Source organism: Echinops telfairi, unplaced genomic scaffold (assembly GCF_000313985.2).
Source record: "Echinops telfairi isolate 266 unplaced genomic scaffold, ASM31398v2 ScPeMD7_7469;HRSCAF=8507_0, whole genome shotgun sequence".
Classification (NCBI taxonomy): Eukaryota; Metazoa; Chordata; class Mammalia; order Afrosoricida; family Tenrecidae; genus Echinops; species Echinops telfairi.
Window position 1 is genome coordinate 74,232,765 of NW_022111372.1, and position 16,948 is coordinate 74,249,712.

The 16,948-nt window shown below is 46.6% G+C and overlaps 1 protein-coding gene across 1 annotated transcript in view; it reads right to left on the reverse strand.

Annotated features, from left to right (window-relative positions):
• Window positions 1-16,948, reverse strand: part of CYFIP2 (cytoplasmic FMR1 interacting protein 2) — a 132,139-nt gene that overhangs the window by 53,007 nt on the left and 62,184 nt on the right. The window contains exons 21-24 of the mRNA XM_045284704.1: window positions 15,220-15,328; window positions 13,579-13,698; window positions 2,919-3,118; window positions 339-426 (exon numbers count right to left, since the gene is read on the reverse strand). Of these exons, the coding sequence (XP_045140639.1) occupies window positions 339-426; window positions 2,919-3,118; window positions 13,579-13,698; window positions 15,220-15,328 (517 nt within the window). The remainder of the gene's footprint in view (window positions 1-338; window positions 427-2,918; window positions 3,119-13,578; window positions 13,699-15,219; window positions 15,329-16,948) is intronic.

Sequence of the window (16,948 nt, forward strand, 5' to 3'; positions counted from 1 at the left end):
CCCAATTGCTTCCTGCCTGGTGTTTATGGAGCACAAGCCCAGAACCAGAAGAGGAAGGACCCCGCGAGGAACCAACTGGAGAACAGGAGGAAAGTGGGAGCTGAGCACCCCACTGTCCCTGCCCGGGCTCCTGACCTACCAGTCCTGTGTTTGCTCCATCCCTACTATTTGTGAACAAATAAAGGTGAATATACTCAAAGTTTTTTCTGCCTGGCTCTCACTGTTGTCTCGTCATCTCCACATCGTATTGCTTTTCTGATTCAGCGAACTCTTTTCCTTTTAAAAGGAACTTTCTGACAAACTTTCCGACAGGTGGGCAGAGTAGCAGGGTGACTCACCTTGGATCCGTAGAGGTAATACGGCTGGACATTAGCGGGTTTATCTCTTTGCGGTTCTTGGGTGAAAGGAATGGCTGTTCGGACAAAGCTGAGGGAAGAGAAGAGATGGGGCAGAAGTTAACTGGGTCTCAATACTGTTTTTGGGACATGACAACGCGGGGGACCTTCTTGGGCAGGTGCACATTCACAGTGGTGCAGCAGCACCCGTAGAAGGTCGCCTAGAACGGTTTGAAAGTCCTCTGTCACCCTCTCACTCAGCTTCTGTAGCCTGTCCACAGATGGAAAAACAACAGGCAGGTTCACAGGCTTGATTGGCAGCTATGGCTACGCAGAAGGTGAGCAGGCTGGGCCTGAGATGGGCCCTTCTGCAGGACTCCATGCCTTCAGCCCCTTGGTTTATCAAGAGCAAGGAGCAGGGGAGCGCTGCTAAAGCCTCGATTGTGATGAGAGTCATATGAGCCCCTAATAAAATGATTCAAAAAAAAGATTAAGGGGGAAAAAAAAGACCTACATTATCAGAATCTGGAATTAAAATGACAATTGCTGTCAAGTCATCTACAAGTCATGGCAGCCCTATATGTGTCAGAGTTGGACTGTACAGAAGACGGTTCCCCCTACATTTAAATTATTTTTGTTATTGCTGAGAATAAACACAGTAAAACACTAAAAAAAAAAAGCCTAGACCACTGATTCCCAAGCTTATTTAACTCTTATTACTTAATTTGACTTATGATTCCCTTTTCAGAAAATAAAAAAAATTTACTCGGTGCTTGCTCCCTTGGCAATTAGAGTTTTTACTACAGGCCATAGTCCAGGATAGAGGGTAGGTATGGCTTTTGTAGCCCCCCCTTGGTTCATTCCAGCGCCTGCCCGCCCCCCCGCCCCCCAAGAAGTGGCATTGCTCACTCTGGGAAACCTGGGAAACACTGGCCCAGAGAGTAAATGTTTTAGGTTCTGTGGATCATACAACGCCTGTTCCAACTACTCAATTTCTACATTGGCAGGGCAAAAGCAACCACAGAAAATATATAAGCAAATGAGTGTGGTTGCATTCCAATAAACTTTGAAAATTTCAAGTAATTTTCATTTGTCACCCAAAATTATTCCTCTCCTTTGGACTTCTTTCTTTCAACCATTAAAGACGGCCGTCATTCTTAGCTCAGGGCCTGTACAAACACGGGCGGCAGGCTGGATATGGCCCGTGGCCTGACAGGTGCTGACCTTTGCTCAAGAGAGTCACGTGTTTCAAATCCTCAGAGAAGTAAAAGGCAGCTTTGCTGAGTGTGGGGGCTCAGGTCCCTTTGTGAAATCCTCCCATACATTTCCATCTATTCAATACATACTTATTTACATAAACTACCAAATAGACTGCTATAGAAGAAAGTCCAACTCAAAGTGACCCTATATGTGATTTCCTAAACTTGGGTTTGTATAGCGGAGCTTGAGGCTAGTAGCCCACCGTCTAACGAAAGCACCCCCACAGCTCCTTATGGATCTGGAGAGGACCTCATATGTGTCCGTGTTTGTGCACCCTTGCTTACTAGGGTGGTGGCTTTCCTAGGTGGTACAAACGGCTAGCATGCCTAGCTGCCAACCCCAAATCTAGAAGTTCGAGTCCACCTTAGAAAAAAGGTCTGACACACTACTTCCGGAAAATCAACCATTCAGATCCCAAAGGAACATACAGGTGGGCTTCAGAAAGTTTGTGGGGAAATTCCATTCTCCTTTAATCCTCTTCTTCCACGACCTTTTGGAAGTCCCTTCCGAGTTCTACTCTGACACATCCAGGTTACCGTGAGTGGGAGGCAACTCCACCACGCCTGGCTTGAGGTCTTTGTGTACATTGTCTCGCCTCTCCAGCCAGGTTCAGAGCCTCTAAGGAGTTTGGGAATTGCCGCCACCTTGGTGGCTGGCCCAGGGCCCTTCCCTGGGGTGGAAGACATGTTCCCTTTAGTCCTGTGTAGGTGGGCTCTGCAAAGGCACACCTGTTTCACACACATGGGTTAGGACAGTCTGATCACGTGATTTCCTGCCTTGCATTCACCCAAGGCTCCTAAATGCCTGCTCCTGATGTCCTGCAGCTTTCCCCGTCTGCTACCTCTTGTGACCTGCCTTCCCTTTCACGCTGCCAAGTCCCATCCCAGGCGGTTGGCTCACCCTCGCCAGCCTCGCCCATCCCCATCTCTCCTGCTGCGTCACCTTGTTTCCACCCACTCCTCCTTCACATCTCAACCCAAGCGTTACCTCCTCTGCGCAGCCTTCCTGAGGGTCCCATCCTCTTCCAGGGCTAGATTGCGGGGGCCCTGTTACCCTCCCACGATTCTGTGAGCCTTCCATCACCTGCTTGTCCACTTCCTGTGACATTTGTAATGTAATTGATTGACCCTGGGCTCCCTCCTGAGGGCTCCAAGAGGCTCACTGAGGCATCCCCGGCCTGCAGCGTGGAGCCTGCACCAAGCAGAGGCTCATGAAACACCATTGTAGAAATGAACCAATGTGCACTGGGTCTACTTTGGAGGAGGCAGGAGGTTACTCCCCTGACCCATTGCCCTAGTCCCCTTTGCCCAGGGAATCCCTTACCGGTTAGTGGAGCCATTGTAGCAGTAGTTGGGGAGAAAGTCAAAGTTCAGTTCCCAGAAAACATGCAGGGTGATCCGGCCATAGGGGGCAGACACGTTGTGATTGGCCTCCCGGAACATGGCATCGAAGCTGTCCAGGGTCATGTGCTTACACAGCAGGCGGTGTGTGAGCCGGTTGATCTCCAGCAGCCACTCCAGCTCCTGCCCAGAGAGAACCAGGGCTGGGGTGTCAATATGCCATCTTACAGAGCCCTCCCTGCAGCTGTGAGAAGCCCCCGAGCTTTGAGCCACATACACGGGGGCCTGGGCCCTCCCACTGACATGCAAGCACATTCCTTTCTCCTAAGAAGCTGAAGGCATTGCCAGATGATGCTGAGGGGGCTGCCTGTCTGCTCTGGGAATGAGACCGTATCCCACGTGCTCATCCCTGATTCAGCTGGAAGGTTTTCTAGGTTCTGTGCTGCTGATGACAAAGCTTGCCTCTCAGTGTTCCCAGGAAAGCAAGAGAATGTTATGGCTGACGATCACTAATGGCTGCATTTCTGCCCTTCAGAAGATTATAATAAGAGCTACCATCTAGCTATTTACTGCTAGATGAAATCTTATCTATTTGCTATTTTTAGATAAAATTCAGTCGAGTACCAGCAATTGTGCGTGGTTGAATCTAGAATGCGGATTCTAAGCACTGTGCTGTTAGGTGCCCTTGAGTCTGTTTGGATGCAGAGTGGCCCAATTTCCACCAGAATGAAACATCCTGGGCCCGCTCACAATCCTTCTTCTGTTTGGGCCCTTTGATGCAGCCCGTGTCAATCTATCTTTTTTTTTTAAATCATTTTATTAGGGGCTCATACAACTCTTATCACAATCCATACACACATCAATTGTGTAAAGCGCATTTATACATTCATTGCCCTCATCATTCTCAAAACATTTCCTCTCCACTTAAACCCCCGGCATTAGGTCCTCATTTTTCCCCTCTCTCCCCGCTTCCCTCTCCCTCATGAGCCCTTGATAGTTTATCAATTGTTATTTTGTCATATCTTGCCCTGTCCGACGTCTCCCTTCACCCACTTTTCTGCTGTCCGTCCCCCAGGGAGGAGGTCACATATAGTTCCTTGTAATCGGTTCCCTCTTTCCTACCCACTCTCCCTCTACCCTCCTTGTTTCGCCACTCACACCACTGGTCCTAAAGGGATCATCCGCCCTGGATTCCCTGTATTTTCAGTTCCTATCTGTACCAGTGTACATCCTCTGGTCTAGCCAGACTTGCAAGGTCGAATTTGAGTCATGGTAGTGGGAGCGGGGAGCAAACATTTAGGAACTAGAGGAAAGTTGTATTTTTCATCGTTGTTACATCGCACCCTGACTGGCTCATCTCCTCCCTGAGACCCCTCTGCAAGGGGATCTCCAGTGGCCTACTAATGGACTTTGGTTCTCCACTCTGCACTCCCCCCATCATTCACTATGGTAAGATTTTTTGTTCTGATGATGCCTTATACCTGATCCCTTCGACACCTTGTGATTGCATAGGCTGGTGTGCTTCTTCCATGTGGGCTTTGTTGCTTCTGAGCTTGATGGCCGCTTGATTCAAAAAGTATAGCATCTGGGGTCTTACAGGCTTGAAGGTAATCAAGTGTCCATCTATCTTAGCAAGGGCCTTCCTCTTTCGCTGCCCTTCCACTTTAGCAAGCATGATGGCTTTTTCCAAATGGGCCGCTCCTGATACAGGAAAGTACATGAAACCATGTCTTCCCCTACTTACCTCTGAGGAGCATTGTTTGAGCTGTACTTCTTCCAAGATAGAGTAGTCAGTTCTTTGGCAGTTCAATACACTTTCAATATTCTTTGTCAGCACCATACTTCAGGTACATGGATTCTTTTTTGGATTTCCTTAGTCAATGTACAACTTTCACATACATATGAGGCAATGGAAAATAGCATGGGACAGGTACATCTTAGTCCTTAAAGTGACCTTGTTGCTTTTCAACACTTTAAAGAGATCTTGTGCAGCAGATTGGCCCAATGTAATGCATCATTGTATCTCCTAATGAATACTTCCATAAACATTGATTATGGGTCCAAGCGAGACAAATCCTTGATGTCAATCTTTTCTCCATTCATCAGGACATTATTTATTGGTCCAATTGTGAGGATTTTTATTTTCTTTATGATGAGTTGCAATCCATACGGAAGGCTGCAATCCTGCATCTTCATCAGCGAGTGCTTCAAGTCCTCCTCACTTTTAGTAAGCAAGGTACTGTCACCTGCATATTGCTGATCGTTAATTCAGCTTCCTCCAATCCTGATGCTGCTGTTTTCTTCATCTAATGGCGTTTCTCTGATAACTTGCTCACCATACAGACTGAATAAGCATGATAAGAGGATTCAACCTTGGGGCACACCTTTCCTGATTTTAAAAAAATGCAGTATTCCCTTGTTCTGTTCCCACAATGGTCTCTTGATTCATGTGCAGGTTCCACATGAGCACAATGAAATATTCTGGAATTCCCATTCTTCTCAAGGTTATCCATACTTGGTCATGACCCATACTGTTAGGATGCCTAGGCACAGTCAATAAAACAAAACTAAGCATCTCTCGGATGTTCTCTGCTTTCAGCCAAGCTTCATCTGACATCAGCAATGATATCCTGTTCCGTGTCCTCTTCTGAATCCGGTATGAACTTCTGGCAGCTCCCTGTCAATGTACTGCTGAAATATCTTCAGAAAAATTTGATGTGCATGTGATATTAGTGATATTGTTCTGTAACTTCAGCATTCTGCTGGGCCATCTTTTTTCTTCAATGGGCAGAAATATGGATCTCTCCAGCCGCTTGGCCAGGTAGCTGTCTTGGCCAACTCTATTGGCATAGACGAGTGAGTGCTTCATTTCAATTGGCATTCCACCAATTCCTGTCACCTTGGTTTAGCTAATGCCTTCAGTGTAGCTTGAACGTCTTCCTTCAGCATCATTGATTCTTGACCATACGCTACCTCCTGAAATAACTGAATGTCAACAAGTTCTTTTTGGTACAATGTCTCTGTGTATTCCTTCATCTTTCATCTTTCAATATTTTGCTCAATATTGAAATCTTTCAATATTGCAACTTGAGGCTTGAATTTTTTCTTCAGTTCTTTCAGTTTAAGGTTTGGTGAGTGTGTTTTTCCTTTCAGGCTTTCTAATGCTAGGCCTTTGTACATTTCACAATTTTACTTTGTCTTTTTGAGCTGCCCTTTGAAATTGTCTGTTCAGCTCTTCTGACTTCATTGTTTCTTCCATTTGTCTTCGCTACTCTACGATTAGGAGCAAGTTCAAAAGTTTCTTCTGACATCTGCTTTGATCTTTTCTTTCCGTTCTTTTAAATAACCTTTTGCTTTCTTCAAGAATAATGCTCTTGATGTCCTCCCATAGTTAATCAGGTCTTCTATCACTAATGTTCAGTGCATCGAATCTGTTCTTGAGATGTTCTTGTTTTAATTTTCTTCAGCTTCAACCTGAGCTTCCATAGGAGCAATGATGGTCTGTCCCACAGTCAGGCCCTGGCCTGGTTTTAGCTTCTGAGACTGAACTTCTTCATCATCTTTCCCACAGATGTAGTCTCTTTCTGGGTACCCATGTAAAAAATGGCCTTATCTGCGATAAGGAAGCTTCCCGTCTTGTAGAATTCTATCACGTGTTCGTTCTCCAGCTCTGTCTCCATCCCGGAGACCAGAGTTTCCCTCCAGTGTGGCTTCCTCTTTGTTCCCGACATTTGTCTTCCGATTGCCAATAATTACCAATGCATCTTGACTGCACGTCTGACAATTTCGACTGAAGGTGTTGGTAAAATTCTTCAATTTGTGCACCACTCGCTTTAGAAGTTGGTGCATAAATTTGAATAATCGCTGTATTCGCTGGATTCCCCAGTATGTGGATAGATCTTACCCTGGCACACACAGCACTAAGAGATCTTGAAAGGTCCTTTTTGACAACGAATCTATCATTCCCGGCACAGTAAATCGCATGACTGGCAGATTCAAAATGGCCAATACCGGTCCATTTCAGTTCTTTATCACCTGGGATATTGATCTCTGTGCATTCCATTTCACTTTTGATGACTTCCAGTTTTCCTAAATTCACATTTTGCACATTCCAAGTTCTGATTATTAATAGATGTTTGCTGAAGAAAGCAGATGGTGCCCGGCTATCAAAAGATATAGCGTCTGGAGTCTTAAAAGCTTGAAGGTAAACAAGCGGCCATCTAGCTCAGAAGCAACAAAGCCCACATGGAACAACATATCAACCTGTGTGATCACGAGGTGTTGAACGGATCACTGAAGACAAAGGGGTGCATAAGCAGATGTGGCGAAGAAAGCTGATGGTGCCCGGCTATCAAAAAGTATAGCATCTGGGGTCTTAAAGGCTTGAAGGTAATCAAGCGGCCATCAAGCTCAGAAGCAACAAAGCCCACATGGAAGAAGCACACCAGCCTATGCAATCACTAGGTGTCGAAGGGATCAGGTGTAAGGCATCATCAGAACAAAAAATCTTACCATAGTGAATGATGGGGGGAGTGCAGAGTGGAGATCCAAAGCCCATTAGTAGGCCACTGGAGATCCCCCTGCAGAGGGGTCTTGGGGAGGAGACGAGCCAGTCAGGGTGCAATGTAACTATGATGAGAAATACAACTTTCCTCTAGTTCCTAAATGTTTGCTCCCCGCTCCCACTACCATGACTCGAATTCGATCTTGCAAGTCTGGCTAGACCAGAGGATGTACACTGGTACAGATAGGAACTGAGAATCCAGGGAATCCAGGGCGGATGATCCCTTCAGGGCCAGTGGTGTGAGTGGCGAAACAGGGAGGGTAAAGGGAGAATGGGTAGGAAAGAGGGAACCGATTACAAGGAACTATGTGACCTCCTCCCTGGGGGATAGACAACCGAAAAGTGGGTGAAGGGAGACATCGGACAGGGAAGATATGACAAAATTCCAATTTATAAACTATCAAGGGCTCATGAGGGAGGGGGGAGCGGGGAGGGAGGGGAAAAATGAGGACCTAATGTCGGGGGTTTAAATGGAGAGAAAATGTTTTGAGAATGATGTACAAATGCGCTTTACACAATTGATGTGTGTATGGATTGTGATAACAGTTGTATGAGCCCCTAATAAAATGTTTTAAAAAAAAATAGATGTTTGCAGCTGTTGATTCTCATGTCCCCCCAACTTCATTGATGGAAACTCATCTAACAGTCACACGACCCTCTCCTGCTCCTGCGCTTGCTGCCACTTTGTCCACACAGACACGGGGCCTCGAGAAGGCGAGTACGTTGGTTTCAAATACAGCAGGTATGTGTGGGTTCCAGGGCCCACACTCGTGCTATGAATGAAGGCTATCACTCTCTGTGGAAACTCACGAAAGAGGAAGAGGCAAAACCCTTCTTCCTTGGGGTTGGAGGTAAGTGTCTCAGCCACACAAGGGTCACACGACTGCTGTTGTGGAGTCAATTGTGTCCACAAAAATATATGTTTAAAGTTCTAACCCCCAGGACGTGGGGAAATGGCCTTGTTTACAAAGAGGGTCTTGGTTGAGACAATAAGATTAATATGCATTTGATTGCATACTGCACTTACCAAACCAACCCAGACCCACTGCCCTTCAGTTTCAACTGTTAGTGACACTATGGGGTTTCTGACACTATATATCTTTACAGGAGTAGACAGCCACCCATCTTTCTCCAGAGGAGATGCTGGAATTGAACTGCTAACCTTGCAGTTTGGGTCCTAATTCAACATAACTGGTATTCCTTTGAAGGAAGATGACCAGGCAATGGCCGAGAAAGAGAAACGTCAAGAATTGCTGGTCACTGCCAGACAAAAGCAGGCTCCTGTCGAGCCCTCTGGGGGAGAGCATGGTGGCGGTGCCCCGCAGACACTTTGGTTTTGGATTTCTAGCCCCAGAATTGTAAGTGACTGAATCGTTGTTTCAAGCCACCCAGTTTGTGGTACTGCATTAAGGCAGCCCTAGGAAACCACAGAGCCAGCAGAGGCAGGAGGCCACAGGCAAATGCTGCCATCTACCCAGAGGGTGAGTATGAGAGCTATGGGGCTCATCACCTAGGAGCACCTTCAGGCAGTGTGTAACCCCTGGACACAGCAAGATGCATGCAATATTTGTCGGGAAGTAAAAAAAGTGTTTTTGGCTGGCTGTGGTTGGGCATTAATTCATTAATTAACTGAGAGAAAGGGGGAGGGAGGGAGGGAGAAGTTAAGGGAAAAGGGAGTGGAAGGTGTCCTCTCAAGCAGCTTCTTCACTCAGGGCTGCCATGTGCCTAAACTAATAAAAGGTAAGCCTTGGGTTCCCTGGGAGATGGTGGTGGATGAAAGAAGGGTGGTGACCATATTACCTCCGGGTCTGGGTTGAGATAAGAGACAACAGGAGCCAGGCCAGCCTGGTCTCTGGGAAGGGGCAGGATTCTAGAACAATAGTTTCCCACCATCGTACCTAGCGTAGGCAGTGAAGGGCAAGACTACAAATTCACTTTCTGTTTCTGCATCTTGGGGCCTGGCTAGCTTGACTGTTCCCACTCAGTTTCTTTCCGACTACTTAGCATGGGTTGGGGAAAGAAAAAAAAGCCAATGGTAATGAGTTTGTTTCCAAGATGACTCAGCCCCGTAACTCTGCAGATGAGGAACAGGGTAAGGATTTCTTTTCTGGAGCTCTATGATGGAACAGTGTCACGATGCCTATCAGCGTGCATGTGGATGAGAGAGACAGGAGAGAGTTGTTAGGCATGCTAATGTGGGCCCGCTGAAACCGGAGGCCCACGTCGTCCAATAGCAAGGCGTGTCTTGGTTATGTAGTTCAAGCTCTTCAGCCTTCAACTCAGAATGCATCTGTCCACTGGACTTGGACCTCAGAGTACCAAGGCACGGCAGGCTTAAAAGGCGCCGTGAGTAGTCCCAGGGCGTGCTGAGAGGGTGTTCTCTCTCTACAGTAAAGCCAAGGCACTGAATGACAACAAAGACAAGCACAAGTGGGGCAAGTAAAAAATCAAACCCCACTGCCATCAAATCGATTATGACTCATAGTGACTATATAGGCCTTACAAGACTAATCCTTATAGGAGCAGTCAGGCACATTTTTCTCTTGTTGGATGGCTTTAAACCAGGCACGCTGCCCTGTTATTAACCCAGTGTCCAAGCTTAGGGCCATTAGGGCTTCTCAGAATTGGAGGCTGAGAACTCCAACACTACACCCATTATTATGAAGACAATTCTAACTCACGAGATGAACAGAGATCTGAGGGTTCTCCCAGCTGTAGATCTGTATGGGAGCAGAAAGCCTCATCTTTCTCCCTCAGAAAGGCTGGTGGATTTGCACCAATCAGCTTGCAGTTAGCAGCTTATCTAACACTTATCCTACAGCATCGGCAGGGCCCCAGCATGAGGATCTGGGGGATATATTACTCAGATGGACAACTTCTTCGATGTAACAGGACGAGCTCTTCAGTGGTGACCAGACAGGCGCTGTTTCAGCTACTCCTGATTAACTAGCTCTGAGACCTCACATAAGTGAGAAGGACTCACTCTCCCACTGCCATTGAGTAGATCCGATTCTGACCTAGTGACCCTGGGGGACAGGCGACACCACCCCCATGGTTCTCCCAGACGATAACTCCTTGCAGGAGTAGAAAGCTTTTCTCCCAGGGAACGGCGGGTGGTTTCAAACTGCCCACCTTATGGTTACCAGTTCCATGTGTAACCCACTATGTCACCAGGCTCCCTGGAGGGAAGAGCGGGCTTACACATGATGAAATGGGCCATTGCTGGGGTTCTAAACAAATCGAAGAGAGCCTGTCTACTGGTCATTTCCAGGTAACCACTGCCATTTGGGAATACCTCTCTGGAGTCGCTAAAGTTTGTGCCTTTGTATTTGAATTCTCTTAAGTATGAAACATTGAAAATGTTGATGCTTGGCAGACTAAACAAAACAGAGCCTGCAGACTGCCAGAGTTCAACGGCAGGGTCAGAGCTCTCTGCGACTCTATCTGCTCCGCTGTGTGAAATGAGGGGCAAATCTCTGCAGCCTTTCCCAGCTCTGGGTCCAGCTTCCTCCTCGCCACCACTCTGCGTGGAGGGAAGGGCTGAGGGGAGCACGTTCCTTGGCTTGTTGTTGTTGTTGTCGAGGCAGAAGCTTCTCAACCAAGAGAAGGGAGGTGGTGTTGACTTAGAGAGGAAAGAGCTTCCCTGGGGTCTCCTTGTGTGGGCTTCACAGGAAGCAGGTACTCCTTGATAAATAGTTTTCCCCTTGTTTTGTTTTCCCGCGGCTAAAAGAACATTCAGTGCCTTTCAAGGGATGGGAACAGGCTGTGGACATGTTTTTTAAAAAACAGCAGCAAAATGTCTATTTCCCCTCCCTCCTAAGATATTCTCATCATCGGAACCTAGAAAATGCGGAAAACACCCCCCTCACCCTTCCCACCCCCCACCCCTGCTAACACTCAGAGATCGTCACTGTTTTACTGTTCACCTTTCGGGCATCGACAAAGAGCAATCCTATTTCTCAAGCAACACAGCGCTGCCCAACGATTTCCCATCGGCGTGTTGAGTTGCGTTACAGTCTCTTGGAGGAAGTGATCCAGGGCTGAGGTAGGCAGTCAGCCCAACTCCTTTTAAGAACTGCTGCTGGGAATTCTCCCTGGTACGGTTTCATCAAAGGCACCGATTTTTGTGTCCCCCTCATGCTCCTTTCAAAAAGCGATCATCTGTCCATTTAAGACCCAAAAGGCTATCCTATGCTCTTACCACGGAACGCCTCTTTTCACCCTTACGGCAATCCTGTGAGCTGGTGTCTATTATTCCCCCACGGGCTTGGAGAAGGTAGGGGGCGTGCACCAGATCGCCCAGGGGCAGAGCCAGGGCCAGTCTTCTGACTCTAGAGCCCCGATTCTTACACACCTTTATTTTTTTAACCACTTTGTCCATTTAAGCAAACCCAAAATCTTTTTATTTCAAATTAATTTTGCATTTACAGAACAGCTATAAAAAATAGCAGCATGCCTGCATACCCTTTATCCAGCTACTAAAATGGCAATATTTTGCACAGGCATGGGAGAATCACTAAGGCTAGGAAATTAACCCTGAAAAATCCTATCAAGGATCCCTGGTGGTATTAGAAGTTAGGTATTGGGATGTTAACCACACTGATGGTTCAAACCTATTAGCTACCGTGAGGGAGAAAGATGAGGTTGCCTGCTCCCCTAAAGATGTATAGTCTTGTAAAGCCTATGTAGGACCGCCACTCTGAACTGGAACCCATTCCACGGCAGTGAGTTTAGTGTGAGTGTGTGTGTGTGTGTGTGTGTGTGTGTGTGTGTGTTAAGGTGCTCAGGTAGCACAGTGGGTGAAGTGTTGGACTGCTAACAGAAAGATCAGTATTCCACTTCTTGGGAGAAAGATGAGCCTGTCTATTCCTATTTACACTGTTGAAACCCTGAGGAGCAATTCTTGGCTGGTATCATTTTATTCATTGAATGACAGGTTTTATTTGGATTTTACCAGCATTTTCACTAATGCCTTTTTTCAGTTCCAGGATCTAGTTAACCCAAGGTGCCACATTCCATTGGATGGTTTTGCCTCCTTTGTTTCTTCCCATCTGTCACAGTTGTACTTTCTAACCTGGGCACTCTGGAAGAGGTATGTCCACCTCTTTACGTGCACATGGAGGGCCTCGCAATTGACTTGTCTTGTGTTTTCTCCAGGGTTTGGCTGAGGTTTGCATTTTGCCACAAATACCAATGAAGAATGTGGTACCAGGGACACAGAATATAACGTATCTCATTATTCCTGGTGATGTCCGTCTCAGTCCTGGGCTAAAGCGATTTCAGCTGGGCTTCTCCCCTGACAAGTGGCTATTTTCCCCTTAACAGAATCTTGGGAGGGAAAGTTTGAAAGTATGCGTGTCCTGTTTGTTCTCAAGTTTTGCCCATATGTTTTAGTATCCATCTTACACGCAACAATTATTACCATGGTGGTTGAATGGCGTATTTTCTTTCCCAAATCCCTTCTCCCTGCCCAACTTCTGCAAGCAGTCCGGACTTCCTTTGATCCCTTTCAAGCCTAATCAATGACATTTACTCTAATCCTTGGAGGGGAAATAGAGGGCAGTTCAAATGGCTGCTTTATGGGAGAAGGGAGCAGGCTGTTCAGTGTTGGCACACAGGATTTGTTCAGCACAGTGAAAATGAAAATGTGGGATCTTAGTTTACAAAAATATACTTAAGAATTTCAAGATAGAGAAGCAGAGTATTGAACCCAGTGCAGGGTCATTCTGAGCCTGGGCCATCAGCGAATGCCCAGGAAGCAGCCAGGCCTTGGGCCCTCGCCCAGCTTCTCTAGACCACACCCCGACTTGCTCTCTGCTGTAGAATCAGAAAGGACAAGCAGCTGTGCCCGAGGGCCGGCCAGCGCTAGAGGCGCCAGGGGCATCCTTTCACCCAGCGAGCCTGGGAAGGCCTGGCTAGCCCAGACTCCTACTCATCTTCCGCTTCCCTGACCCATTCAGGCGGGCAGAGACTGAGCTTGCTCTGAAGTGGCCTGGTCCTAGGCTGGCAGTGAACCCCAGCTAAACTCTGTGTCTGTGCGATTCCAGGGTAGAATTCCCATCAGCCCCCAGCATCTTACCACGATGGAAGTCAAGTCCTCGCTCTCAAAGCGGCTGATGGCCTGGTCCAGGGATTTATACATGGCGGCTGAAATGCGCTGAGTGATGAGTCTATTCAAGTCAATTGATCTACCCAAGAGCTGCATGAGAGGGAGTAGGAAAGGAAAGGGAAGGAGGGAGAGAGAGAGAGTGAGATTACTTATGATTCATACAGAGATGACAACTAAATGTAATGCACTGAAAGGAATGAATTTAAAATGATAAAGGATATTGTTGAAATACCTGGGACTGTATATAAAAATCGGTAGTGCTCTATTTCTTGAGTATACTAATTCTACTGATTTTTTTTTAGGAGAATGCCCTTCTCTAAGGAGATCCAGACTGCGGTATGCAGAATGGAAGCGACAGCTTCTTCCTGCATGGCTCCATTTCACAGTCACTAGGGGATAGCAGCTACCTTGGCCAGGACCTACTTTGAACTTTTATGGGGGTGAATTTACAAGCAAGAAGGCTGATTACAGCATGGAAATTATTACTTAGAATAATTTCCACTGGGGTACCTATGGGCACTATCACAGATGCTACCTAGATAACAATCAACATTTATTGAGTACCTGCTGTGTGCACTGTACTTTACTAGGTGACCTGTGGACACTCTCAAGGGTTTTTGTCTTTTCTACTTCCCTTCTGGGATAAATTTCCTACCAGTTGACTAGGGCCCCTTTTGTCATCTGCATACACATGAAGCTCTCAGTCTTTAATATCCGGTGGCTAATTGGGGCTGCACTGACGAATGATAGCAGTGGTTTTCTGAAACCTGCTCCACTGAGACCATGGCCCATGTGATAAGCACAGAGGGGGCAGCATAAAGACCATCTCCTTAGCAGCTGGTCTCAGCAGGGCTCTGGAAGTAGGACACTGAGTCTGCTGGCACAGCACCTCTTTTGCCTGTCTGACTCATAGTCCCGCTTTTAAGAGAAGATTAAAAAAACTCCCAGGAGCAAAATCAAACTAACCTGAGGTTTCACCTGCCAAACTTCATTTCAAAGATAAGGCAGTTTTAGACCTAGGTCTTCACTAGACCAGCAGCAGAGCCCTGCTCATGGGCTGTTATTGTTAGCTGCCAACAAGGTGGCCCCTGATTCTTGCAGACCCCACGCAAGACAGAACATAAATGTTGCCGGTTCTGTGCCACCTCGCTGGCTGACTGTGGATGGACCAGTGTGATTTTCAGTAGTAGATCACCGGGCCTTTCTTGCTAGTCTTAGTATGGAAGCTCCGCTGAAACCTGTTCAGCCTCATAGCAAAATGCAAGTCTCCACTGACAGGTGGTGGCTATGTATGAGGTGTACGGACTGGGACACAATCCAGGTCTCCTGCACGGAAGGGGAGAATTCTACCACTGAGCCGTTGTCCCAACAGAAAGAGTGGCTTTCAGCTTTAGAAAGAGGTGAGCTATAGATGGGCCAAGAAGGTGCAAATTTTCAAGGAATTGACAAGACCTCCTTAATGTATATAAGGAGGCTTTTACATTTATGCTCAGTAATCTATACTGGGGCAATATGCAGGGTGGACAGGAGACAGTCCCCATTTCATATGTTTGCACTGACTTCATAGCGACTTGCTGCTGCCCATTCCATCTTTACTGCGCTTCTCCATACCTGCACGTGCCTCTGTTTCAGCAGCGTTTCATAGCGGTTGGACGGTGGGTATGGAATGATGACGCCATAATTCTTACACTCGGCTCTGAAGCGTTTATCCAACAAGACACTAGCAAGGAAAGAGAGAGTTAAATAGGGCAAGGAAAGATGACAGTTCACAGGCGGATCCAACATCCCAGGTACATCTGTTGTGCCCAACATCTGCCTCGAAGCACTAGCTGATATCTTTCAAATGCAAGTTGTTCTGCCCTGGAGCAAAGCTCTTCTTGTTTTCACTCAAAGAAGCCCAATATGTATAGCAGTTTCTATGCAAAGACCAAACACAGAGGTCGGCCTGTTTCCTTCTTTAATTCATTCAACAAAAATGTAGTGAGTGTCTCTTGTATCTCAGGAAATGTTCTAGGTGTTGAGGATACAAATTCCTGTCCTCAAAGCGCTTACCCTCTAGTGATGGAAGATTAACAGCCCAGAAATGAGCTGAGTAAAGCTACCCTTTCAGACAAGAGCGAACACCAGCATGCAGACATGGCGCTTACTGTTCACCAGGGACTTTAGAGCAATATGAGGAGTGCTGGTGGCAGAGTGGATTCTATGTTGGATGCTTATCTCACGGTCACGATCTGAACCCACCAGAGTTTTCTCAGAAGACAGAGGAAGCCACCAGGTCCTGTAAGATATTCCAGCCTTGGGAAGCCAACGAGGTGGTGCCACTCGATGCTATCGGGTCAGAATCACTTCAGTGGCAGTGGGTTTGGTTTAGTTTATACACTCACATGATCATGTTGAAGATCACAGTAACGCTATGAGTTGGGTGTGCTGTCATTATTGGGGGTACAGATTGCAGACAAAGTACTATGTGCTCTGAAAGAAGAATACAATGGGATCCTTTGAGGTTGCTGTTGCTGGCAGGCGCTGTCAAACCCGTTCCAACTCACAGTGACTCAAAGGACAGCAGGACTATGGTCAGCTCCATCCTGACAACTGTTCTCATGTTCAAACACATGGTTGCAGCCACTGTGTCCATCTATCTTGTTGAAGGCCATCCTAATTTTCACTGTCCCATTATGTACGAAGCCTGATGTCCTTCTCTAAGGAATGGTCTCTCCTGACAACATGTCCAAGGAACTTGAAACTAAGCCTTGCCATCCTTGCCTCTAAGGAGCACTCTGACTGTACTACTTCAAAGACAGCTTTGTTTGTTCTTTTGGCAGTCTATAGTACTTTCAGTATTCTTCACCAGCTACGTAATTCAAATGCATCTGTTCTTTTTCGGTCTTCCTTAATCAATGTCCTACTTTCACATGCATCTGAGGCAACAGAAAATACCATGGTTTGGGTCAAGTGCACCTTAGTCCTCGATGTCCTTGCTTTTGAGCACTTTAAAGAGATCTTGTGCCGCAGATTTACCTAGTGCAATGTATCATTTGATCTCTTGACTGCTGCTTCCATGAGCATTAATTGCTGATTCAAAAAAGAAGAAATCCTTGACAACTTTAATCTTTTCTTCATGTTAACTATTGGTCCAGTTGCGATGATTTTGATCTTCCTTAAATTGAGTTGTAAATCATACTGAAGACTACAAACCTTGATCTTCATTAGTAAGTGCTTCAATTCCTCCTCGCTTCAGCAAGCAAGGTTTGCTGTCATCTGTATATTGGAAGTTGTTAATAGGCCTTTCTCCAATCTTGAAATCTACATTCTTTTTCACATAAGCCAGCTTTTCTGATTA